The 27,390-nt window shown below is 40.6% G+C and overlaps 2 protein-coding genes across 6 annotated transcripts; one reads left to right on the forward strand and one right to left on the reverse strand.

Annotated features, from left to right (window-relative positions):
* Positions 1 to 15: 15 nt before the first annotated feature.
* znf106b (zinc finger protein 106b) lies at positions 16 to 10,369 on the forward strand. The gene is made up of 21 exons (XM_026193998.2): positions 16 to 162; positions 382 to 586; positions 695 to 756; positions 1,010 to 1,213; positions 1,317 to 2,423; positions 2,528 to 2,885; positions 2,972 to 3,032; positions 3,435 to 3,589; positions 3,669 to 3,729; positions 3,824 to 4,559; positions 4,642 to 4,691; positions 4,840 to 4,973; positions 6,000 to 6,134; positions 6,329 to 6,445; positions 6,557 to 6,748; positions 7,004 to 7,066; positions 7,810 to 7,929; positions 8,260 to 8,331; positions 8,476 to 8,547; positions 8,645 to 8,791; positions 8,898 to 10,369. Exons 2-21 carry the CDS (start codon positions 461 to 463, stop codon positions 8,952 to 8,954), a joined length of 4,029 nt encoding a protein of 1,342 aa, XP_026049783.2. The 5' UTR covers positions 16 to 162; positions 382 to 460; the 3' UTR covers positions 8,955 to 10,369.
* On the reverse strand, positions 10,297 to 26,308 carry capn3b (calpain 3b). 5 transcript variants are annotated; one of them, XM_080289570.1, is made up of 23 exons: positions 25,777 to 26,308; positions 22,022 to 22,091; positions 21,346 to 21,464; positions 19,603 to 19,736; positions 19,013 to 19,181; positions 18,561 to 18,644; positions 18,384 to 18,475; positions 18,156 to 18,233; positions 17,418 to 17,578; positions 17,125 to 17,294; positions 17,018 to 17,029; positions 16,657 to 16,865; positions 16,519 to 16,555; positions 14,595 to 14,618; positions 14,316 to 14,402; positions 12,254 to 12,325; positions 12,115 to 12,172; positions 11,972 to 12,036; positions 11,718 to 11,786; positions 11,560 to 11,638; positions 11,282 to 11,398; positions 11,012 to 11,070; positions 10,297 to 10,699 (listed from the first exon to the last, which is right to left on the reverse strand). In XM_080289570.1, exons 1-23 carry the CDS (start codon positions 26,092 to 26,094, stop codon positions 10,673 to 10,675), a joined length of 2,310 nt encoding a protein of 769 aa, XP_080145696.1. In that variant the 5' UTR covers positions 26,095 to 26,308; the 3' UTR covers positions 10,297 to 10,672. The 5 variants fall into 5 exon arrangements, with proteins under 5 accessions (XP_080145696.1, XP_026049786.2, XP_080145697.1 ...); XM_026194001.2 differs by having other exon boundaries at positions 12,254 to 12,328; XM_080289571.1 differs by lacking the exon at positions 14,595 to 14,618.
* Between the last annotated feature and the right edge of the window lie 1,082 nt (positions 26,309 to 27,390).

Genomic DNA, 27,390 nt, shown 5'->3' on the forward strand with positions numbered 1-27,390 from the left:
CTTGCCCCATCTTACCTTTTGTAGATCTACGACATCTCCTTTCCTCTCACAAGCTTCCGGTCTCCGGAACGCGATTGGTGGACTTTGACGTGACGTGATTTACGCAGGCAAACATGGCGGCATTAGAGCAGTGAATGCTTGTTGCCTTGTGAAATTTACGAGGTAAATATTATCTGCAGCTAAGATTTTGTTGCGTGGAACCCAAATAGGCGTCACTTTGATGCGATTAACTTTTCCCAGCGGCTTTGGCGAATCGTAATGTCGTTAATGCTCAAAAAAGTGTTAAAACCGTTTCAAACGAGTGGCTAGTTCTGAGTTGAAGACCACGTTGAGCTAATTTTCAATGTGTTTCAATGGCTGTGCTTCTTTTCTACTGCTCAGGTTCAATATAAATGCTGCCATCAGCAATGACATGTTGAGACACTGAACAGTTTGGGGTTCTAGTCTCACGTCATCAGAAATGGCAAACGTCCAAACGCCACACGAGAAGGTGGTCAAATCCCATGTGGAGCAGAATCCTCCACAAACCTCCCAGACGTCTAAAAGCAGCTACTGCATTTTGTGTCGCAGCTGGTATTTGAGGCATGTAAGTGGCTCTTAATTCACCGAAGCATCTGGATTCTCAGTAGAGATGAATAACCTGCAGTTTCTTTATAGATAATTTGTAATCTTGATAATATGTCTCTAACTACAGGAAGCACACGAGCATATGCACAGCATGCTGCATCACAGAGAGCTGGAGTCAGTGTTGGGCAAGTGAGTACTGTGTCTAATTTGAGAAATGTGTGTTTATCACTGCTGATGACAAACACTTTTCATTCAGTCAGACATACAGTGCAGTGCAAGAGTCTTGAACCACCTCTCTTTTCTTTATACGCTGCCTCGGAGAAGCCAAAACCTTTTGCAGTTTTTCAAGTAGCCTTGAACAATATTGAAAATGACAAAGTTTCACTGACATATAACCGTATTTTTAATTCTGACAGTATATGTTGTACCCTTTCTTGAACAGAGATTCCTTTCATGACTGTCAGGCATGCAAAGCTTCCTCCATGGGTTTAAATGAGTATGCCCAGCACATCTCGACCGTTCAGCACAAAGCCAAGTTGAAGAGCTTGATGTCCAAAAATGTGAAGCCCCTGTCTCTGTTTAAGACTCTCAGCACAGAGTCTATAACCCAGATCAAGGAGAGAAACAAGGCACTGAAAAGAGAGAAGTAAGTTTTTCACCTGTTTTTAATAAAACGATTGGAATCTCTCCATGTTATAATATGTTGTTGATGGAAACGACTGCCTTTTTTTTTTTTTCTCCCGCCGTAGGAAGAAAGTAACAAAAAAAAAGAAAAAGAAACTGAAGCAGGTGGCTGGTCAGAGGCGTGCTCATTTGTCAAAGGGAACCACCAAAACAAAGACTGGTGCATCCAAAGTGGAAAAGCATAGACAGTCAAAACAGGTGCAGCTGGAGCAAAGGCAGAATGATGAGCACAAAGGCAGGAGCAATGGTGTCGTCCAGAACAAGGAGAACAAAGTATCCAGTAAGCAAAGACCTCACAATGCAGAATCAAGCCTTCATTGTCAAAGCAGGAGACTGGCTCCTATGTCTGGAGAGCCCGAAGGTCGAAGCTGGCATAACGCTTCTGTCAACAATCAGCCCTGCCGAGTCAAACTTGTGACCTCCCAAATGGAAAGATTCGTCGAGACTCAAGGGGGTGCCACCGACCTCTGGCACCAGATGGCAGGACCTTCTGTGAGCCAGTACAACTATCGCAGCAGGAAGTATAATGGTGCAACAAACACAGTCTTCACCAGCGACCAGCTCCCTGATAATGGAGCCATCATCTTTGATCGGAGCCAAGCTGCGACTACAGGGCAGGAAAGTGTACGCCGCTCAGCTCAACCTGCACCGGCCAACAGCGCAGCTCCTATACGAGAAGTTGATGTCACTGCCATGCTGAAGCAAATCAGAAGAGCGCTGGGTGTGAGGGAGCCATGCAGAGCAGACCGAGAAGCCCGGAGACAGAAGAGTGAGGCCGGCGTCCAGGTGGCTGATCCCGTGACCTCACAACAAAGCAGAACTGAGGCAGAGCAGCCAGCAGGCACCTCCGCTCTGACTGAAAAAGCTCAGGACCATGAAAAGAGCTCAGGAGGTGCAGACAGACTGCCAAACAACGGGAATAATGCATCTCAGGTGGCCACCAACGGCCTGACTTCACCTAAAAGATGTACTGAAAAGACCGCTTCATCTGAGCCGGACTCAAACAAACCTAAGGTTCGAATTGCTCACAAAGCAGGCCAAGCTCATGGGGAGAAGGAGGCTGGATGTAAATCAACTACAAACACGTTGCTTAGCTTTTCGGGGGCCAGGAGTAATCAGAACTGGACAGCGGGGCATGAGGAGGTGAAAAGGAAGGCAAAAGGCACGCAGAGGTGAGGAAATCGCCATCCAATAAGGTGTTTCGTTGTATTTGTGCTTTCCCAGTTTGGAGTTGATATTTCTTTATGCTATTTGTTGTCACTGTTTAAACTTTCAGGTTTGGAATTGAGTTGTCGAATCGTCCGACTCACCAAGGCAGCTCAGTGCGTCCGCAGGACTTTGACATGCCGCTGTCCGAAGGCTTCCACTGGGAGTCGTTTCCAGACTCTGTTTCGGTGCCACACTCGACTGCACCCCCTCCATTCCGAGACACTGCTGATACTGAGCGTGACACAGGGACACAGTCAGACTCTCAGGTTCAGGAAGCTTCAGGGCAGCCGGCTGCAGCTCAGGATCCTGGCAGCAGCCAGACAGCTGCACAAATACAGATGAAAGTGGAGCCAAACTTTGAGGATTTTAATTCAGATTTAAGGGGCAGCACTAGTGCCAGCAAGAGGAAACACACCACGGTGACGGTGATTAGTACTGCATGCTGTGACGCATTTCCGAAACATCCAGTTTGCAGATGCATTTCAGTGGTGGAATTGATATGTTTTTGCAGGTTGACGGTCATTCTGACAAGGAGCCAAGTGGGAAAAAGAAGAAAACAAAGTCAAACAAAGGTGATTCTGATGATTAGTAAGATTTTTTTTAGGTAACAAACCTTTTTATATGCAATGAAATATAAGAAACTGGAACAAACATTGTCACATTTGACCTCTGACCTCTCCGTCAAGGCCAATTGATTAAGCTTAAGGTCAAAGTGACAATCATGCTATATTTAAAACGATGTTTCTTGCTGCCATGGTTTGTATTGACATTATATTGGGAATGATATATGGGGATTCTAAATATCACGTTAACCTTCTACCTCAATCTGCTTTCAAACGTTCATAAACTGTCTTTTATCCTTAAAACTATGCTTAAATTCTGAGGCAGCTTAAGATAATGTAGCAGTTTTTTGAGGGGGGGGGGGGGTCAAACATTCGTCAGTCATTCCCACTTTTTTTTCCCTCCACTTGCAGATCAGGAACAAATGGACCAGCTGTTGGCGGTGTCACTGCGTGAGGAAGAGTTGAGCCACTCATTGCAGAATTTGGACAAGTCTCTGGTCCAGGCCCGTAATGCCCTGCAAACTGCGTATGCAGAAGTCCAGAGACTTTTGCTACTGAGACAGCAGGTAATGAAGAAATGTCCAATAAATAAATGTTTGACCTCAAAGGAGCCATTCATAAGTTTGGGTCTTTCTGCTGTTTTAGTTCACTTCTGAGGTCAACAGCCTAAGAGCCAAGCGCATTGAGATCCTGCAGGGAATGCAAGGTACGGTAGATGTACACTGGCAGTGAAAACTTGAACTCAGAATGGTTCCGTGGGCAACAAATGCCTTTCTCTCGTCTTTCTTAATCTCTTCCAGAAGGGTACTCAGGAACATCGTCATCGGCGGGAGCTGCCAGTGTTCGATCTCCCTCCATTCCTCCTTCGAGCCTGTTACCTGGCTCCTCAACAACTCAGCAATCGGCTTCCACAGCTCCAGCATTATCCATCACCCCACCTCTTCCAGCTCCGCTCGTTTTAACAGTGAAGCAAGAAATGTGCCATCGGTCCACAGTTGGACAAGCCAGCCACTTGTCCACAGCAGTGCCCAGTAAAACCGATGCTGCTCAGGTCCCTCTGAACCAACCCGTATCTTTGTTTCCCTCCCTGCTGCTCCCACAAACACACTTAGCAGCTCCCTTAACTGCTGCTGCTGCCATCTCTGCCAATCAGTCCAACGCAGAGTGCTCCACATCTGCAAATATACTTCTTTCTCTTGAATCATCTGCCAGGCAGCAGCAGCAAGAAACAAGAGTGGGATTACAGGACTGTGCAATGACAAAGATGGTGGCCAAAGAACCAGAGCCAGCCAGTGGTAATCCCGAAAGAGAAAAACGGCAACCTGTGGCAGATGACAAGGGGAACGAGAGCGACGATTCTGTTGAAATGATCGATCGCTCCAACATGGAGGTCATAGCCGTCGATGAATCGGACTGTGAGGACTCATTTGGAAAAGATTTAAAGGTTCCGGCACAGCCACAGGAGCCGCTTCACTCTGTGAATGCTGAGTTCAGCTCTGCAAGCACACAAACGTCTCAACAAAGTCAGGACAACAGGTGAGGTTCACGCTTTGGATCGTTTCAGGGTTCCAATCCTGAACTTTACAGGAAAACTGATCCATTTCTCTCATCCCTTCAGTGAAATTAAGCCATCAGCTTTGGAAGGGAAAGATGCCAACACGCCTGCAGGTGAGTAATCTCTGCTGTTTGTCAGCAATGATAAAACATACTGCCTTTTTTGAGCTAAAATGTACCATGAAAATTTCAAATATGTATTATTATTTTTTTTAGATTCTTAAAAAAAAGAAAGAAATAAACCTAGTCGCTGTTATTTCAGCATCCGTTGATGATGAGGAGCCATCCTTGGGAGAGTTTCTAAATCACAGCGGCCCCGTGAACAGCCTTCAAGTCCACAATGGCGTCCTGTACACGTGCTCGGGGGACAACACGGCTCGGGCCTACAGTCTAGTGGTATGTTCTTGGCACTTCAAAATTTTGTCCAGTTTTATCTCTAGTGCATTTTTTTTCAATTTGAGTCTCTGAACTGGACTTCTCAAGTATCTTTGTGGCATTGGTGCAGTTTTTAATGAAATGAGCTGACAGTTAACCACGAGCAGGGGTTAAAGTGGGATTTGGCATTGATACACGCTGGGTGTAGAATTACTAACGGTACCAGCTGAATTCAGTAAGATGTAAGCAGATATTATGTAAGATATTTGTCTAATTTCCAGTTCCTATTTGCTAAAATTTCACTTGCAGTTCCCACCTGTGAAACTGTGCAGAAACCTTGCAGACATGCTCCTCTTTAGTAGGCAGCTATAAGCTTAACTACAGCAACCTCAGCTTTACGTGTGCACCATGAATGCATCACAGGGGTGAGACAGGGTGTGTTCAAGGTGTAAATGAGCCGTGGGACGTTATTTTCTTATCACTGAAGTATCTCCAGGCCATCACCAGAAGCAACGCCGGGCTGCAGCGTGTGAACTCATATCAATATGCACTAACCTGACTGCCAGATTTAGTTGCTCATTAGCTGAATGCCGTCTTTCCAAACCTTTCTGGTCCACTTTAGCCCTGACTATGGACAGCATAGCAGATTGTAAATGGGAATAAGAGGTTGCTGGCAGTTGATTGGAGAAATTGGTCGTAAACTTGCAGTTGTGCCATTTAATGTGGTGGTTTCAGGTCCAAGCCACATCTTTCTTTGGAAGGTAAATGTGCTCTGTTTCTGATCTGCATTGCACTTTTACAAGTTTTACTGCCACTCTGTGGTTAGTTAGCCAGTGTTTGCAGACAAGCATTTTTCATGCAAATGGATGGAAACTGAGGGCCATCTGCTAGCGACCAAATCGATCACAATGAGGTTTTTGGTACAGCACCCTCTTTGAGAGGGATTTTAATCAGACAAAAGCGACTGAATGTCACTGTTTTGTCTTTAAAGAAATGTATGTCTCTTTCCTCTATTATTAACATCTATATTTTGTCTTATGTATCCAGACCAAGGAGTGCTTAACAATATTTGACGGTCACACAAATAAAATCAACTGTCTACTGGTGTCATCCATCCCAAATATGCCGACACGCCTCTACACAGGATCCAGCGATCAAACTATCCGCTGTTACAGCATAAAGGTATATAATGTCTTGATAGGACTTAATGTGGTTGGTGTTGGACGTGTTTTTGGAAGTAATGAAGTGCTGCTGTCACAAAGTTGCCCACTGGCTGGATTTTAGTGTGAAACTCAGTCAGAATGTGTTTGTTGAAGTAAACGTGTGTTTTGTTGAGCATTTATTGATTTTGTCTTATAATCGACTGTTTTCTGCAGTCTAAGAAGTGTCTGGAGCAGCTTGCCCTTCCTGACAGAGTGCTGTATTTGCACATAGCCTGGAATATTCTGTATGCTGGGACTGCCAGCGGATCAGTTGCTAGCTATGATGTAAAGGTCAGTGAAATTGGATAATTACTGTACATGCCATAGTGTTCATTTAAAAAAAAAAATATATATATATATATATATCCCTTCTCTTCTTTCCAACAACTTTGATCTTTTTAGACTCTGAAACAGCTGGATGTGTTCGAGTGCCACGGCCCACGAGGCGTGAGCTGCCTGGGCACAGCTCAGGAGGGCGCTCGCCGGCTGCTTCTGGTCGGATCGTATGACAGCACTATCAGCGTGCGCGATGCCAAGAGCGGCTTGCTGCTGCGGTCACTGGAAGGTCACACCAAGACTGTACTTTGTATGAAGGTGGGGAAATTCTACATCCTTTAACAGTCTGTTTTGCTGAAAACGGTTATTAAAGTTTTCATAATCAACATCAAGTCTGTGTTGACATCAGAGTCAACATTCAGCATGTGGTAAAACTTGATAGTCATAAAATGACAGCAGTGAAAATGTTTTGTTTTCTGTATGTGTGGGAGGAAATGGTTGGCTGGTGTTTGGTTTATGACCTGCAGGCAGCACTTCTTGCATCTTGTTGACTTTGGTTGTTGTTGTTTTCAGGTAGTGAATGACCTGGTTTTCAGTGGTTCCAGTGACACATCTGTACATGCCCACAACATCCATGTAAGTGACTTGACTTACTTAAAAAAGATCAATGAAATTATGCTAGCGAGAATTTTCAGTGTTATTAGTGTTATTTAAAAAAAGTTGAATTCTGTTTTAATGTTTTGTTTTAGTTTTTTAGTTTGGGTGTTTTTAGTCATAAAATATTGATGTTTTATCACATGAAAGATGCAGACACCAAATCATTTCTGCTAGCATGAGTTGTTTTTTTTTGTTTTTTTTTTAAGCCTGGTTAGCAGTCAACCATAAACGGCTCATTTTTGTCCGGCAGCCGCGTAAAAACTCAAGTTTGAAAATGCAATAACTCAAGAACAAGCTGGTGAAGGATTTTGAAATTAACACAATTGGTGCATCTACTAAACATCTCAAAAGAATTTGAATCTCAGGGAGCTCGACCTCAAGATCAAGGTCAGAGGTATATTTTTTTTAAACGTGAACAGAATAAATCGAGAAAGATGTCACTGAAGATTTTTGAACTGCTACCGTAGAGGCACTACTAAAAGTGTCTGACAACTTCTAATCCTGATAACCTTGATCTCAAGGTCAGAGGCCAACTTTTGTGAAAATCACTGAGGATTTTTGGATTTATAACATAGGTGCTTCTACTAAGAAGCTGAGGGCTATTACTGTTGGCTGCCGGTATTTTTAGTGTAACTTTAGTAATGTGTGCGAGCCTTGTGCTTTTGGTAAGTGATGTGTGTTTTTTATCGTTTAGTTTTGTTGCCATGTTTTCCTGTCTGCAGACGGGCGAGTTGGTTCGCATCTACAAGGGTCACGGTCATGCTGTCACATCAATTGTCATCTTGGGGAAAGTGATGGTAACAGCCTGTTTGGATAAACTGGTTCGAGTTTATGAGCTACAGGTATTATGACTCTATTTTCTTCCAAAGTAGAACAGAAAAGAACGCAACAAATGATTAGGTTACAATTTTTTTTCTTTTGTAAATGACTGTTGCAAATCCATTTAGACTTTAAATGCTGTGCGGCTTTGGTTGATGCTACATATTTGTCCCTGTCCATGTAACTACACAATTTGAGGAACTTTGATTTTTCTTTTTTCACCTTTTTGGGTATTTAAAAAATAATAATTTTTTATAAAAACCTTTGTAATCTGTTTTTAGTTACAGTTATCTGTTGTCGTGTGTGTGTGTGTGTGTGTGTGTGTGTGTGTGTGTGTTTTACTTTGTGTTTAGTCTCATGACCGGCTGCAGGTATATGGCGGTCACAGTGACATGGTGATGTGCATGGCTGTACATAAAAGTGTGGTAAGTGCAATTAAAGCTGGTCCAGCTGTATTTTTTTTTTTTTTTGCTTTTTAAATATAAACTTGCTTGGCAGCGGTTCATACAGGAAAGGGATGAATAAACACTGCTGACTTGTTTCTCTGTGGTCGATTGCTCCACACGCAGATCTACACAGGCTGTTACGATGGCAGCGTTCAAGCTGTAAAGCTCAACTTGATGAAAAACTACCGCTGCTGGGTAAGAACCTGATGTTATAAACTGGAACAGTGACTCCTCCACGTTCACACAGTGCCTTTTTCTTGAAGATTTTTTGTTGTATTTGCTCTCTTTCCAGTGGCAGAATTGCTCTCTGATCTTTGGCATGCAGGATCACTTGCTACAGCACCTTACTAAAGATCACAGCAACCAAAATCTGCAGACGGTCAAGTGTCGCTGGAGAGGCTGCGACACTTTTTTTGCCACGCAGCATTCAGTCAGACAGGTAGTGAACAGTTTGTTAGCGTACCTCATTAGCTAGGCTATGTGTTTTCTTCTTGTGGTTCATTCAGAGAGACCAGTTTGTCAGCTTTGTTTGCATTTTGCCGCAGGAGCTTTCTGAACACATGCAGACTCACGTGGAGAACGACAGTAACGTGCAGCCCTGATGGGAATGGTGGTAAAGTGATGCAGCAAGCCAGGGTGGAGTCTCACACGCTCTCACGTTTTTGTTTCCAGCTTGTCATTTTGGTGGTATTCTGAGATTTCAAAGTCATCAAACTGCAAGTAAAATTCAGAAATTCTCTGAGATTAAAGTTAGAAAATTGAGAGAAATACACGACACAGATTGTGTTTCAGTGAGAATGAGCAGCGGGTGATAGCTTGAGCTGGAAAACATGAGCTTCTAAATCATCTAAATCACTCTGTTGCTTTCTCCTGTAAACACACAGTGCTAAAAATCACTAGTGTGCTACTGATGGTTATAAAATAAAGCATAATGCGATAACTCATGCATGAACCTGATCAGCATATCTATGCAGAGTTAAGCCACTTGCTTTGTTTCTTCCTCTCATAAATGTGTCAATTAATCTCAGGCGATTTGTATTTTCTCACCGCTTTGTGAGTTAATAATAATATTCGGCTTTTTTCCTCTTAAAATATTCTGCATTTTTCTCCTATATTTACCACTTTAATCCCACAAAATTGAACTTCTTTTCCTTGGACGTTTATAACTGGTATTTTCTTGAAGTGCCACTAATCCATTAGATCATTTCATACTTTGTAATTTGGATTTATTTGTTAATGAAAATTGTTTCCTGCTTTTTTTTTTTTTTTTTTTTCTTCCTGTGAAGACGTCGAGCTGTCATGAATATCATTCATTTGTATGTGAAGCTAATAAACATGCAGCAAATTGAGAAACGTGTCAGAATAACTGTGAAGTAGACTGTACGGTGAACTCCACCAGCTGATGATGTTATGGAAGCTCGTGAAAAAAAAAAAGTTTGCTCTCCATAAATCAACATTTCAAGTTGTATATCTTGAAATTTCAACTTACTCAGAAGCACCTTAAAATTTTGGGGTATTTAGTAAGCCAAAATTTTGAGATGCGCAACTCAAAGTTTCAACTTTGTCTGGCGATTTTTAAAAACTTATTTATTTATATTTTTCCAGTGGCAGAATTGAGATTCCGTATGATACCCATGAGTTTTCTAGGAGACTCCTCGACTCCCCAGACAGACGGGAGAGATCAAAGATGATGCAGCAGAAGCAGAGATACTGTATTTCTTTGACACATAGCTGAACCGCCATGATTTTATTCATGTAAAGCCTCAATTCTCCTGCTTATTATTCCTTTATTTTGTTAGCTGACTTTTGGTCATTTTCACATTTCTGACTGTAACTCTTGGAAATGTTCTGTTTCCCTGTTTAACTTTGTTCTACATCACATATTTGAAACCAGGCTGTCCAAAGACTCTCCAGCAATCTTGTATAATAAAAGTCACGCCTTAATTTTAGTACAGTATGTATTTTATTTTGTTTAATACCTACTGTATGTGTACATCAATAAAATTACAACAAATAATCACAGTGTTTGCTTCCACTTTAAAATAAAAGCATTGATAGCCACATATTCTTTACGACTTAACAACAAAGGGAAATTCTGCATCTGTGCGTGTCTGTTTACATTTCACATTAACATCTGGTGTAACCTGGTTATCAGAGCTCAGAAAACCTACTTCTTATCTGTTTTAATATTTAAAAGATTACAGGAATAAACCTGACCATTAAATCTGAATCTAGAGGAAATTGGAGCAATGACGAGCTACGTCGTGGTGAAGTTTATTCCAATCTCACGTGATGAGTCGCCAACTGACATGGACATGATCTATGAGTACATCGTCAGCTGAAGCCACTGTAAAGAGAATAAAAGAATTATTGTCATTTACTGTAGCACAGCAAAAGCCACATTGATGATACCATTTCTGTGTTTTGGTTTTTACTGTGTGACTCAAGTCAGCAAAAAAGATATTAGAAACACCCTTCAGGGAAATGTAGTTTTCACTCTGTACATGGTACACTTCTCGATTTCTGTAGTTCCAGGCTTTTCCCCCCTCATTTTATTCCTACTTTAAGTTTTATTCTTTACAAGGTCACAAATGACCTAAATAGGACCAGATTAAGTTATGGAACGAGGCACAGAACGGCAAAAATAAGAGTGTCTTACCTCCAGCACGTTGAGCTTGATTATTCCATCTCCATCTTTGTCAAAGGCACTGAATGCTCCTATAAGAGACAACAGATTATGGAGCTGGGTAACTTTTCAACCACTCAGAGCTTTAAAAATACATTAATTCATTCTGTAAGATAATTAGATTCAGTAAAGTAAATTTAATATCACTATATCATCATAACAATGTCTTAAATCTGTCAAATAGGCTAATAATCAGTCCTATGCAAGTGTTTTTGGCACCAGATGTGTGTGGTCTGTACTTACTGAACATGCCTTCTAGCCTCACAAAGCAGCAGATGTAACTATCAAAATCAATGTTCAGGCGTTCATCTGCATAGCGCATGGCTATGATGTCATACAGTTGTTTGTTGAGTTGAAACCCTGATATGGAGATAAAAAATATATATTTAAATATGTAAATTACATCATTCTCACATTAAACTGGAACGCACAGGCAAGGAGTGCATTGGCAAAATATGTTAATTCTAAAAAGAAATAATAATTATTGTGCTACAAATGAAAAATCTGTTTTTTCTGCTCACCTGCATCATTAACAGCATTCCTCATCTCGAAACTACTGATAGACCAGGTTTTATCTTTGTCGTAACGTTTGAAGATGAGCTGCAGACCCAAAGTCGGACAATCAGATAAAAACATATCAAGCATGAGCAGACATCAGCTGTGGTTAAAGCTATCCTACCTGCCAGTCCTTGATCTTTTTCCACAAGTGTTTGAACTCCTGCAGATTCAGCTTTCCTGTCCCATCAGTCTGAGCACAAAAGCATCAGTCATGGAAACACCTGCTACGTACTGTTCAACCCAACTGTTTTACTTTGACTTTCCAGAATAAAGTATTTACATAAGGTGCAATGTTCTGTTCTGTTACTGGGAAACTGGGCAAACAGTAGAGTTATGTGCACGCAATCCTCTAATTGAAATCAGTTGAAAGGATACGTCCATTAAGGCGATCATACTCCGACACGTCTCGAGGCTGAAACCTTCTGACTTTATGTTATTATCTGTGGAAAAGCACAGCTCAGTGTGAATGCCGAGCACGCTGGCGGCAGCTGTAATCGCAATCTTTTCTGCGTACTCACGTTTGGAAAGCACGTTTTTTAAGATCGTTTTGAGTTCATTGGCACAGATCTGCATGTCCTGAGGGAGCGATGATTTGTTTCATATTAGCCGATGAGAGTCTTTATAGTGTTGTCCTCAAACTAACTGTGCAATACTCACACCACCAGCAATCTGTTGGTAAATAGCCCTGAACTGCTTTTCCTCGTCGGTTTCCTCAGGTTGGAGAAGTTTCTGCTGAAGGAGAGAGGAAAGAAATTATTTACAAAGACAGGTTCACAAAAAGAAACTGCGAAGACTTAGAAACGTGAAGGAAAGAAACACTGATGAACTTTGCTGTGCAGCAGTAACTAAAGATTAGAAATAAGGTTTCAAAGTTCGAATGCTTCTAACTCAAAGAGTCCAACACCTGTAGTTGTGGAAGAAGAAAGTTTTCACAGGAATCTGTGCAGTCCCATGAAAAACTAAAGCATGGCTGATTCAGTCACTTGTAGAACTGCACAATAACCTGAAGTAATCATTTTCTGTATGACTTTATGAGTCTTTACAATGTTGGGTCAGTTCATTGGGGACATTTGTGCACAGGACCTCGATTCTTTTCTTTTTCAGTCATTCTGTTGTAGATTTGTTGTTGCACGACCCAGTTTCAGCTTTCGGCAGCTGTTGACGGATGGCCTCACATTTGGATCTAGAATACTTTGGTATACACAGGAGTTTATGGTTGACTCAATGACAGCAAGGTGTCCAGGTCCTGTGGCTGCCAAACAAGCCCACATCATCACCCCTCCCTCAGCATGCTTGGCAGTTGGTATGAGGTTTTTGTGTTGATATGTTGTGTTTGGTTTTCACTAAACGTGATGTCGTGCACCTTCACTTTGGTCTCGTCTGTCTAAAGGACACTCTTCCAGAAGTCTTGTGGTTTATTCAGATTCAACTTTCTGAGCCAAAGCTCTGCTGCCATGTTTGTTTTAGAGAATAGAGGCTTCTTCCTGACAACTCTTCCAGTTCAGTTTCTCTGAGCATTACCTTGGGGTGAACTTGGTGATACATCCACTCCTGGGAAGATTGTTGCATCGTATTGACACACAACAGAATTTTTCTCATCAGTAAACAGTCAAAACCTCTGATTTAAAGAGGTGCTCCCACTTTCTGATGATCAATTAATCAAGTGCATTTGATTACAAGCACCTAAAAGCACTAACAGTATACGTCGTTTCTGAGAGGACTGCAAAGAAAACTTTTTTACACGAGTTATGGATATAAGTTTTAAAACTTAAGTTTATATAGACATATAAGCGATCAAAGTGGCACCTTTGAGGAATTCCCCCTTTCATCAATTCATGACCCAATGCATGCGTCCAAATCAACAAAGACTGGTTTCACCAGAAGATTAAAGTACTGGAACGGCCCAGCCAGAGCCCAGACCGGACTCCACTACTGAGTCTGTGTTTGGCTTTGTGGGGAAATAATTGTGGATAATCTTCTTCCTGCCAGACAACGATTTTTCCTGATGTTCGAAGCAACAAAGTTGGGTCATTTTCAAAAGGTTTTCACTTGAAGATTTCACTTTAATTTCATACAGAACGCTGTACACTCAGTCAGTCTCTATTTGGTACTACTGTGCAGTATCATGTAGTCCAATACATCTTCTCTATCATAGGATGCATGTATAGCACTCATAATAATCAGTTGCTGCTGACATTGTTGTAAAAGTGTAAATCAAATTTCATATAAATTAATAAAGTCATATTTAAAGGTAGTGTTACACTAAAATATATCGACAGAGTGTTTTGCTTTGTTCTTGTTGTTCTTGTGAGCAAGTCACAAAGTTATTTAATTACCGTACTAACTGGTCTTTATAGGCATTATAAAGGGAAAGCAGGTGTATATATATATAAGGTGTAACATTAGAAAGGGGTTTTCATGGCTTTTATCAGTCTATTTAATCATTAAATGATTGGATGTGTTTCTCTATGATACCAGAGGAGAGCAGCATATGGGAAAAACAAGACTGCGGACAGCTAACATTAGAGTGTCTCTACAGGAAAACAGGTGCAGCTGAGTTACTTGAGCTCTACTGGCTTCAGACTCAATTGTTTTATTCCCAGTCATGTTATCTGATCCAGTAAAGATTGCATTTTGGAGTCATCAGTCACCAGGAAAATATGACAGACATGAGCTGTTTGCCATGTGACAGAAGACTCGCCACACCAAGGACATTTACCTTTGGTTTCTTCTTCTTCTCCCCCCGAATCGTGTCGTGCTCGATTTCTTTGCTGGCCAGTGCTCTATCTGACACAAATACAATAGGCTGACATGTAGAAAAGACAAAAAGAATTTAAAAAAAGAGTCAGTTTGCAGTAATCCCACTGGTCATAAACTCTACATTTAATATTGTGTCGGCAAACGCTTCTAATAGCTGACACGTGTTGGAAAGGAGCAGTGAAGAAAGAGCTCAGCAAAAAAGCAGCCTAACAATCCAACTGCTACAGACATTCATTACCTTTTCTTTCTGTTTCTTTTCTTGCTGGTGACCAATAAGACAAGGAGAGACAAAAAGATGAAATGAGATGAAATGGAGGAGGAAACACTTGGAAGTTCAAGTCTATTAGTTGGTCTGAGTACAGAACATATGCATCAGAACAAGCTAGGGAAAGTTCAAGAGTAAAGTTAATGAATATGTAAGACACAAAGCTGGGCTTTGAAATCAAATTCTAACCGACATTGCAGTGATCTGTAGGACATGCTGATCTGAAAGGCATATTAATGCAGACTTTAAACAGGTCATATTAGTGTCATATTCAGCCAGATATATGTATGTATGAATAAGAGGGTGGGCGGGGCCCTGCCACTTTTTGTTAGAGCAGCCAATTAGGAGCGAGTGAGGTTAAGTGGAAGGGAGCTTGTTTCATACAGTGGATTAACTGAAGGGGGTGCACCTAGGATACATGAGGGTTATTTTGAACCAAATATATGCAAAGCTACTTAAGTTGAGTCCAAGAATACGGAGTTGTATGTGAGCATAGTGTTAAAGTTAAATGTGGCATCTAATGACTGTCTGCTGCACTCCATGGAAAGATGAATTTAGTATTTTCATCCTTCTTGAAGCGGGATTTTCCCCCCAATATTCTTTATCTTTTCTACTTTTCATCTCTAGTGCTTTGGTGTAAGGAACTGAACCTGCATATTTGTATGTATGGATTAACAACCCCGTCTTTGTGTCCTTCATCAGAGTCCTTCAGTTATATTAAAACTCCCATAAAAAGGAAAAGAGGTGATCTCCATTTCCATTTTGTACAAAAGAAACAATTAAAGAAGATATAGTATGGTTTACACTTCCCCAAACAGTCAATACACTGTCACAGCTGAGAAAGTCCAGTATCTTCATTAACTGAGTGCAAGTATGATGAGGGAGTTGAGTGCTACAGTAAGGATGTGATGCAACCCCAACTAGCAAATTTGGCACTGTATAAATAAATAAACAAAATTGAATAGATGTTTCTGAAATACACTCACCAGCCACTTTATTAGGTACACCCATTCAACTGTTTGTTAACACAAATCAGCCAGTCATCGTGTACATTTCTTCAACAGCAGCAGAAGAACAGGAAACCGAGGCTACAGTTTGCATAAGCTCACCAAAATTGGACAACAGGAGATTGGAAAAAATTTTGGGTGGTCTGAGTCTCAATTATGGATGGTTGGGTCAGAATTTGGTGTAACCAACATGTAGGCACAGATCCATCATGCCTTGTATCAACAATTCAGCCTGCTGGTGGTGGAATAATGGTGCGGGCACCTTTTGGTCTCCTTAGTACCAAAAACATTTAACTGCCAGAGCCTACCTGAGTATTGTTGGTGACCATGTCTATTACTTTCTGACCACAGTGTATCCATCTTCTGATGGCTGTTTCCAGCACAGTAACATGCCATGTCACAAAACAGGGGCAGTTATAGCTCAGTAGGTAGAGTGGTGGCCCCATGATCGGAAGGTCGGGGGTTCGACTCCACTGAACGGTTACCCCGAGGTACCCCTGAGCAAGGTACCGTCCCTACACACTGCTCCCCAGGCGCTGCCTTATTACATTATTAAACTCAGATAATCTCAAACTCGTTTCTTGAACATGACAATAAGTTCACTGCACTCAAATAGCCTCCACGGTCCCATGATCTCAATCCAATAGAGTACCTTTGGGATGTGGTGGAACGGGAGAGTCCTATCACGTGTGCAGCTGACAAATCTGCAGAGCAAAAAGGGTACAACCTAGTACTATGAAGGTATACCTAATGAAATGACCGGTGAGTGTGTGTGATTAAAACACAGGTTTCTAAACAGGAAAGATAAACCAGCCTTTCAGTTTACAGTCCACTGCAATAAAAGCAAGAACATATTTTAACCCCACTGCTTCTAACATTACGCTGCAAACCTGCGTTTGATCTGATCCAATCGTAGTCTCTGCCTCCCTGTGGAGAAAAGCAAACATACCTCAGCAATGCTGCCTTTCTACATCTTGTAATTTTAAAAGCAATTTGGCTCTCAAGAAAAACACGATAGTAACCCTTACTCTGATGTGCTCTGCTTCTCAGAGAAGACCCTGAGGATGAACTCTCCTTCTTCGTGGGGTTTAAAGATTGTGGGGATGATGACGTACTCACCGGGAGGCAGACAGAAACGCTCCGTTACCTCCCGCAGGTTAATGTAACTCTTGCATTTTGCCTTGGAGGCTGTGTAGAGGAAGAAGTCCTTCTGCAGATGTTGATTCTGCCCACACATCTGTGAACAGGGTTGTAGAAATGGTGACTTGTTAATGATAGCAATAAGAAATATTATAATGTATTGTAACTTTTCTTTCCCCCCTTTTTATACAAGTGAAACCTCTCTTGGGGATACAAGCAAATAAAGTGAAAGATGCAAGATCATTATACCTCCTTCGGCACCTGCAGAGACACAAAAGAAGTTAAATATCAGGTTAACTTCTCAAATCCTGGACACGTGTGTACTTTCTGAAGAAAAAATGAGGTGTGATCACTACCTCGTAGATGGAAAAGCCTATGGTGAGAAATTTGGCCCCTTGATGGCGCTGCATCCTTCGACCTTTCTGCATCAGTGCCACGACAACAGTGCAGGCCACCTGCTCGTCATCCGGGTCATCGTCCTCCTCATACAGCTGCAGACGATACTGAGGGTTTGTCCAAAACGTGTCTGTAAAATACACAAAGTAAATATGCAGCACAGATTCATATAAACACGAATTATGTAAGTGAGAGTTTTTACAATATCGTCTTTTAAAAGTATGAAAGCTGATCCAAAAAGAACAAAGCCTACCTGGGAAGTTCCTACAGCCACCAGCAGAGCTTCCTCTCACCCAGCGACCCTCGTGGACCGACACTGTCCAGGTGTTTCTTTCATCCCCCTGCAGCGTGTCGGGGGTCAGGTTGCACATCTCCAGCTTGCTGAAATTCTTCTTGAAATCAGCAAAGGACATCCTGAAGTGAAACACAAAAGAAGTAAAAATAAAAAAGGTGCTTGCTGAGTAAATACAGTCACTAGGTTCATCATTCCCTCACAATGCAATGCAAACAAATGGTTCTCAAGTAGGAAAATGTTAAGTAAACAGTGGCAGAACAACTCCAAAGAGTTTTACAGATATTTGAGTACAGTTAAATACATTTAGCATTCACCTAGGTTTTATTGGCTTTTGAAATTTGACTGTAGTATTATACTGTAAAAAGTTAGAATTTGTATCTCTTTGCAGGTTCATTTTGTAGTGAACAAAACTGCTTGGTGGATGGGTTTTGCTATTTATAGGTTTTTATCAGTAGTGGGGCAACAAAGAGGCCATGCACGGTGGCAGTTGAAAAGTCATTCTATGTACACTGATATCTCAAAGTCACCATAAGGTGTTTGACGCTAAGCTGTGATTTGAGCTGAACACTAACAGTGATGGTAGCTATATTATACTGTAGTAGGAACTTCTCACAAAACTGTGGATGAAAGATTTCAAAAAAAAAAAAAGTTAAGTCATTATAGACAAAAAGGTGTGTGGGAAGGTGTTTCACTCACCAGAACTCACTTGCCTCTATGGTCTGTTTTTTCAGGTTTTCTCTGTCTGCAGCGGAAATTGTCGACCACTCCTTTGAACTGTGGAAAGATCAAATTTCCTAAATACAAACTAAGCAAATAGGAGACACTATTTTTTTAATTATGCTGGCAAGTGGTGAGACCTCCACTACCACCATGTCTTACTTAAGGGTGATATGCTGCGTTATTTAAGAGTAAAAATATACAAACTTTGCACTCCAGGGTCCTTTCCAGAGCACAAAACCCCAGGGATTGCGCAAACGAATCAGGCGAATTCTTGTGTCCTTTGAAACCTCATCACACTTGCAAAGAAGCAGGAAAAAAAAATAACCAAAAAAATGCCTTGTCCACCAGACGATGTGCATTTACATGGATGTCTCACTCTACCTCCTCCAGGCTTATGATGGAATAGGCATGACCCCTGACCAGCCCCTGCTCAGTCCGACTCTCCAATTCACTCTCTGAAGAAACCTGACAGACAAAGCATACATCATATGTTTTATTATTAGACTCCATAGTAGCTTTGACTGATTCACAGTTCAAAATAATCCTTGTTTATCCTATACTTGGTATTGTTGTGGACACTCAGTTTATTCCCTGTCCGAAATAAGTCATTTTAACTCTAAGCCATTTTAAGCCAATAACAGCAAAACAGCAGGTGGGTGGGGCTGCGTGCCTGAGAGTTACATATGACAGATATCTGCTCTCTTTGACAGAGCTGAGGGGAGGGAAAAAAATGTAGAAAACTTTGTGTGAAATCTGTGCATTTTACTTGCTAACACTTAAAATGAAATGAAAGAAACATGACAAAGAGTGATGCTTTAACCTCAAACACATACATCTATGGAGCAGCCCATCAGTGAGCCTCTCTCCAGTGCATTCTTCATGATCTTGTAGAGCTCTGTGGGATCATCAGACAATTCAAAGTACTCGGTAACTCCACCTGTGAAATCCTCCATGGCTTCCAAAGTGTTCCCTCCTTTCAGTGCCTCATAAGACCCGTGCAACCTGAGAGAGAGGTCGATCATTCTGGTCAGTGTGCTGACATGTGTGTTCTCCGGGGCTGATACTTTTCACACAGCTGGCTGTCAATTCGGGAAATATGAGGACGCTCGAGGTGTGTCACAAATCAGTGTGAGAGTACACTGCAAAAGTACATACGGCTCAGTAACACAGTTCATAATTGGTTGCTAAATCGCAGTTTAAGACTGAGATTTGTTGTTCAGACTAAAACTTTTATTGAAAAACCTCAATTTGCGTTAAAAACACCTGAAACAGTTCAATGGCAGACTTTTTTTCAATAAGAAGAAACAAGAACTGTCGTTCGGTGTATGGACTGGAAATCTGAACCACGCTGAACAGCAACGCATGTCAGATGACGGTGTGCATGACTGCTTGACTGCATGGGACATTAATAGGCTCTGCTTACTTGGCATAAGCTTTTTCCAAAAGAGCGCTCCAGAACTCGTTCTTTCTGAAAGACTTTGTGAAAACCAGCTGGTTGTTGCAGGTGGGAATGCGGTCGTCCACGACGACATCAATCCACTCGCCATAACGCCAGAACTGAGTGTGGAAACGACAGAGAAAATCATTGATGACATGGCAAAGTATTTTTACCATACAAGGAAAATAGCTCGCCATCCACAACATGATTGATTTATTTATCAATTTTAAGTAAGGCGAAACAACTGATAACTTTTCATGTGACATGTGAAAAACATCTTTTAAACTTTTATCATCAGCTCAAAATGTGTTCTATGCCCTGGACTACTGCAATTCATTGTTTTCAGGAGGTCCAAAAATCTCCCTGAAAAGCTTTCAGTTAATCCAAAATGCTCCAGACTGAGTACTGACATATAACTGACATATAGGGACTATAAAGAGAGCATATTTCTCCTGTATTGGCTTCCCTTCATTGGCTCCCTTTTAAATCCAGAATTGAATTCAAAATCCTGCTCCTCACATACAAGGTCTTAAATTAACAGGCCCCAGCTTATCTTAATGACCTTTTAGCACCATATCACCCCATTAGAGCACTTTGCACTTGTTGTTCATAGAGTTTTCAGGCCCCTCTTCTATGGAGTCAGCTTCCAGTTTGTATTCGGGAGACAGACACTATCTCTATTTTAAGATTAAGCTTAAGACTTTCCAACAATTGCATATAGTTAGGGCTGGATCAGGTGACCCTGAATCCTCTCTTAGTTATGCTGCAATTGGTGTAGGCTGCTGGGGGATTCCCATGATGCATTAAGTTTTTTCTTTTCAGTCACCTTTCTCACTCACTATGTGTTAACAGACCTCTCTGCATTAAATCATACTTGTGATTAATCTCTGTCTCTCTTCCACAGCTTGTCTTTTATCCTGTTTTCCTTCTCTCACCCCAACTGGTCACGGTAGATGGCCCCGCCCCTCCCTGAGCCTGTTTCTGACCGAGGTTTCTTCCTGTTAAAAGGGAGTTTTTCCTTCCCACTGTCGCCAAAGTGCTTGCTCATAGGGGGTCATATGATTGTTGGGTTTTTCTCTGTATGTGTTATTATAGGGTCTACCTTACGATATAAAGCGCCTTGAGGCGACTGTTGTTGTGATAAAATTGAATTGAACTGAATAAACATGAAGCAAAAATTCTGTCTGAAAAAAGGCATCAACATTTTTCATTTGACAGAAATATCTGTATATCCTTCATCATATCATGTTTCACATTAATAGATACTATAGTATAATTCCATGTTGAGATATTTGGACTTTTTAAAAAAGGTTTTATTGTCATCTACTCAAATGTGATTTTGAGTTACGTCTTTAAAATTTTATAACACTTTATAACACTGTGTTTATTCAAATATGTTTTTGAGGCAAACATTAAACGTTTTACCCCATTGTATTCATTTTAAAGACTGAGCTATGAGTGAACATATTCACAATCAGGTTATTAACACTAAATACACTCAACAAAACCAAACCAAGGCGCATTTTTACACTTTATCCAAGAACATAAAAATGTATTTATAAAAACCTACTCTCCCACTGACCAAACGATCATAGTAAAAAACTAATATATCGAAATCTGAAATACTCTTTGACATATGTTTTACTTGGTTTTCCTTTTACTATAAATTTGACACACATAAAATGGTTTTCTGTTAACAGCACGATGCCCAAAATGTCACATTTCAACCTGGAAGTGGAAGATGCCGGCGTAGTTTTCGGTGAAGCTCTGGTCCGGGGGAATAACTCTGTACAGCAGCTTCTCGTTCAGCGTGAGACAGGCGATGGCAGCCAGCAGCCAGCAGTCACCTGTCGACAACAGATTGATGAGCTGTGATTTCATCCAAACAAATTACTTCACAGGGTAACAGAGTTGTCACACACCAAATTGCTGCAAGTGTCAGAATTCGAACTCGAACTCAGGCTCGAGGTCAGTAATTGTTCAGCATGCTCACTTGCCCCATAACCAATATAAAATCAGATGCAGATGAAACTGACACTTACACTGCTCGACTTAATGCTTTCAGGCTCTGGTAGCTGTTTTGTTTGATGTCATCCCTTTTATAAAAATTAGTTAGAGGCAGGGCTTTTGATAGTAAACTATTTGCACTGCCAATTTAGAATCACTAATTAACCTATTAATTAAAACCATGCATGTTTTTGGACTGAGTACCCGGAAAGAATCCGCACAAACATGAGGAAAACATGCAAACTCCACACAGAAAGGCCCCAGCTGGAGCTTCTTGCTATGAGGCGACAGTGCTAACTTAACATACAGGCTTAAAAAAACCACTGTAATGTCTTTTCAAAAGAGTGAAATGTGGGTAAAATCACTTTTTTGAAAGCGCAGACAGTTCAGATGTTACCTAATTCTCCCTGACAGATGTCTGTTCTGTTGGCTCCATCTATGATGAACTGGGGGTTTTCACAAATTTCCTGGAAGACAAAAAACGTCAGGAAGGGAATTTTAAAAAAAAATATGTTATGAAATCTCAGTCGTTTCACATTATGAAAGTAATGATGTACTTTTTCATTTAACCAAAGGATGTTCTCCATGACATAATGCATTTGTTATGTGTCAGCAGATGACGAAAATGACTAAAAGGCAGAATAATTGTTCTTTCCGTGGAGAATCGGTATAGAATCTCAATTGTTATATTTTCTTCATCCAGGAAGTGAAACTCTTGAGATTAAAAATCTCTTTTGCAACACTTCCTGCGTCCTGACAGACAGTTACCCCGTGAGAAACCTGAGCACCAAGAGAAAACCCAGGACTTTCTTTCTTTGCGCCACTTTTCCTTTGGTATCAAACTGCATGGAAAAAGTTGGCTTTGTATATAAAACCAGAAACTTTGGTTCCAAGTTATTTGTACAGATTAAGCTCCTGATTATAATGTAACGGATACCAGACAAAGGTTCTGTACGGCTGTTTGTGTTCATACAACTTTAATATCTGCTTTCAAACATCAGATTTATGTTTATTCAGTAATTTGTATCACAAAATTATTTTTTGACATCATATTATTTTGATCCCAGAGTTTTGTTATGTATGTTTAAATATACGATATATTTTATACATGTATAAATCTGTAATGATTTTCAAACCTGTTATTTAAAAGCTTAGGGAGAGGGTGGCAAAAGCTTGGAAAAATAAGTGGTACTAAAAAGAAACAGCTGGGGAAACATTTTGCAATTAAATAGTTTATTTGGCAACAGGTTAGTAATATGACTGGTTTAAAAATAACTTCTTAGAGGCAAAGTTTCTCCAGAGTAAAGGGCAAAGCTTCACCAATCTGCAAAGAAAACTGAATTCACGAATTGTGGCACAATTTTAGAATAATACTCCAAAATGTAAAATTGTGACAACTTGGAATATTTCATCATTTAAAGTGAATAATATCATCACAAGGTTCAGAAACTCTGGAGAACTCTGTGTATCAGAAAGGCTGAAAATCAGTATTGGATGGTCATAATCTTTGGGAACTGAGGCAGCACTGCACGATTCTGGCATGGGAATCACTTCCAAAAATCTTTGAATGTGGACACAGTTCATTCTGCAATCCGCAAATGCTTTGTGATGCAAAGAAGAAGCCATGTATGAACATGATCACATCTAGAAATCTCATTTAAAAACGACTGAAACAAACTGAAAAACTGTTCATCTCTGAATCTACGATCGTCTCTGAACTCAGCCTGTGCATCTGAAAAGGCACTATCAGTGCTGAAAGGTATATACGGGTTTTAGAGTGACATGTGCTCCTAACGTCTATTCAGAGAGAGCCTTACTTATTCCAGAAACACAATGGTAAACCACATATTGTGTCTATTAAAAAGCACAGCTTCGTAAAAGAAAAGTCCCTGTGCTGAACCTTTTCAGAATTGGGTTTGTAAATATCCGTCTCCTCAACTCTTCTCTCCTCGTGTCATTTCCTCACCTCTTTTGGGACGGATTAAGGTCTTTAGTTGAGGAGTTTCAAAGATTTGAAGCTTGTGAAATGATAAAGGGGATTTGTCCATCCTGACATGCTGCCCTGGTTTGCTTTCTGTTTTTACCAAACTTCTCATGGTTAGATTTCAGATTACCGCTTCCCCAACACTCAATTTATTTGCAATATAAAATATATAAAATATAAAAGCTTATATTTCTGTTGATGGAAAACTAAAATCTGGATTTACAACTGAAAGCAAGTGATGTAATGCCTTCTGCCAGGTCAGGTTTTGGAACCATGAGACGCCCTCTGCATTCACTTCATATTTACATGGAGGCTCCTGTTAGAGGCCCTCTGGTATAAAAGACCTCACCTCATAACTCCTGATTACAAATGTATTTGTAAAACAAGGCGTTGTTGTCCAGACTGTCTACTATAATGAATATTCACACACATATACATACATGATTTCAGCATTTGACTTAAGTATGAATTATGCTGTGGGTCATACATCTCCATTGTATAATACAGCCTGTGACTAAGGCCGTAATTCCCCTGAATTAAAATGGAAAATGTATTTTATTTGAAATTACAAAATATTTAGATTTGGTACACAGAATATAATGTAAGCAATTTTTAGTAGTGTGCAATTTCATAGTAATTTTGAAGAAAAACAAACTATTTTTCCCCATTTTACATCATAAAATATAAAAATGCAGTTTCATGTTCCTGATTTAAAGCACCCTCCACAGCTGACCCCTGTGTGGCATTCAAGTATCACTGATCTCAGCTGAGTGTCTCACGCTTCATTGGTGAAACTTGAAGCAGCAATCAGCCTTCGTGTTAGTGTTATACTGAATTTACAAAGCAGGCATTTAAGAATGAGATTAGCGAATAATGTTGGGTTGAAAATTATTTTCTTATGATTTAATGAAAATGTAAAAAATATATCATACCATCATGCTGAAAGGAATAGACAGAGCCATATGTATGCTGTTCATACAGGTCAGTGATGATGCAATACATATATGTATTTATTTATTTCTATTTAACACCTTTTATAATCTTGCACCCGGGTTTTTAAACAACTTTTTATCCTAACTTTTGATTTTCTTTTCATTTTTATCATACTTCTGTCAATTTTGTGTAATGGAATCGAATGCCTTTGTACAACACTAAAAAGCGTTGAATAGGAAAAAAAATGTAATACTTCCACTTTGTTGTGGTTTTAACTCCACTTCCTTTATCTGATATCCTATATTACACTACAGATTTCAATTTTTTTCTTCTTTTTGTTCGCTCATCCAGCCAAAGGATCGATGAGCTGATGTCATGGCGAGGCATCAACTGTCCACAAATCTGTCCGCCCACAATTGACAAGAACTAGGTGTGTCACGAAGTGTAACAGTTTAAAGCTCTTAAATCCATGACACATACCACAATGTGGTTTTTTGTGCATATTTCCAGCCTGTACATGCTATGCAGGGTAAGAAATATGGACACTGTAGCTCATAAAGCATTTATATTATGACGGAAACATTAAATATGCTAAAGCAAAAACAGCTGATTAGCAAGGCGTCCAGTTGAATCCACTGATTTATTTACTATGTAAAGATCCAGGTGGTCAGCTTACATTTGTGAGCTAATATTTGGAATAATTCAAAAAGAGCATTTTACATTCTGGCATTGATTCATAAGTTTTGTGTAACAGGCAGGACTTTTCTCATCGCTGCTTCTGCCTCTTGGTGTTAATGTCTTTCTCAGTGTGTTTGCATGTAACGCGAACATGTCTGAATACCTTTTGCCAAATGCCACTTTAACGACTGCCAATCTGACTCATTTATCGCCAAAGGCAAACGCCCTGGAAAAGTATCAAACCCTTTTGGGAGTATGCATCATAAAAATATGAACCCCCGAGGTCAATGCTCAGTTGCTAGTTTGAATCCCAGCACCAGCTGAGTGCGACCCTCTGCGTGAGAGTCACAGCTGTCTGTGATTGTAGAAGGTGATAACCGAGCGCAATGCGTGAGCCACCATGCAACCGTCTGAACCTGACACTCCAGCCATGTGGTGTGGAGGAAGTGATAAGGTACACAGATTTAAGAGAAGCACCTATGTAAACATGTAAGAGACTCATTCGCATTATGTGCAACTTGGCCCAAACGACATGATCCCTGAAGACTGGCACTCACCGACGGACGTTTCCATTCAATCTTCATTGAAGGTTTCCTACTGTAGAAAAGTGAGGAGTCATCTGCAGGGAACAGAGGGTCTTCAAACATAACATTCTTCTCCACATATTTGTCTCGCAGCTCCAGAAAGGTCTTAAGACGCTTGGCATCTTTGACAGCTTCATTCCTGCTGAGAATTGCTGAGTAGATGGAGTTTGACCCTGCATTTGGGTACTCAGCTTTGGTATCCAGCTGGAGAGATGTCTCAGTTTCATAAAGCACTTTCACCTTTGTTTCTTCAACGAGAAGCACTTTGCCGTCTTGTTTCTCATCTCCCATCTTGTTAGTGAACTCCTTGGCCTTTCCTCGGCTCTCTCAAGTGCAAAACGGGAACTCTGTTGCACAAGAAGCTTCGAAATAGCCCCAAAAATGTTCTTGTAACCTCCCTGATTCCAGTGCTCACTTTTAGTTCCTTTATTTAATAAAAAGTGCTGTCATGGGTCATGGGCAGCCACCAGTCTTGCTCTCACACCAGCACTCACTGTTGTGTCCCTGGAGCTCATTGAACCTAATTATAGACCTTTTAAAAGAGGGGCGGGGGCTTCTCAGAGGGAAACTCTGACCCTGTCCTAACATTTCCAAGTCACAGTGAGAGGTTAAAAAGGGTGGTCCATATTCTAAAAGAGCTTAATCAATTTTTTTTTAAACTTTTGACAAGAAAATCTGCAATGTGGGTCAAGATGAGACTAGAAAATAAGCTGCTACTATAGTCCTCATGCCACTTCCTAAAAAATATTAATTGAATTGTTGGTTAGTCCTTTTTATAATGTACAGCTTGATAATTACTACTTTCATACAACAGTCAAAGATACACTCACTGGCCAATTTGTTAGGTACGCCTTGCAAGTACCTGGTTGGACCCTCTTTTGCCATCAGAGCTGCATTAATTCTTCATGGCATAGATGAGACATGGTGCTGGAAACATTCCTCAGAGACTTTAGTCCATATTTACATGATAACATCACACAGTTGCAATGTGAGGAGAGATGTGAATCTCCTCTTCCACCACATCCCAAAGGTGCTATATTGCATTGAGATCTGGTGACTGTGGAGGCTATTATAGTGCAGTGAACTTATTGTCATGTTCAAGAAAACAGTTTGAGATCATTTGAGCTTTGTGACATGATGAGTTATCCTCCCGGAAGTAGCCAGGTAGATGGGAACACTGTCATCATAAAGGGGGGGGACGTGGTCAGTAACAATACTAAGGTAGGCTGTGGTGTTGAAATGATGCTCAGTGGGTGCTACATTGTTTTTCCAGTCTTCTATTGTCCAATTTTGGTGAACGTGAACAAATCTGATCTGCTTCAACGTTGTATGTTTTGTGTTCTTCAATGATGTTCTTCTCTATATTTTGGATGCAGTGACTGGTTATTTGTGGTTATCTGACACCTCAAAGCGCTCTGGGAATACTCTTTCTGACCTCTGACATCAATGAGGCATTTTTACCCAAAAAACGTTGCTCACTGGATATTTTCTCTTTTCCAGACCATTCTTTGTAAACGACAGCGATTACACCAACAACCAGGCCACAATCAGAGTCACTTAAATCATTTCCCATTCTGATGCTGAGTT

This window comes from Astatotilapia calliptera, chromosome 15, assembly GCF_964374335.1.
Source record: "Astatotilapia calliptera chromosome 15, fAstCal68.1, whole genome shotgun sequence".
In the NCBI taxonomy this organism is placed as follows: Eukaryota; Metazoa; Chordata; class Actinopteri; order Cichliformes; family Cichlidae; genus Astatotilapia; species Astatotilapia calliptera.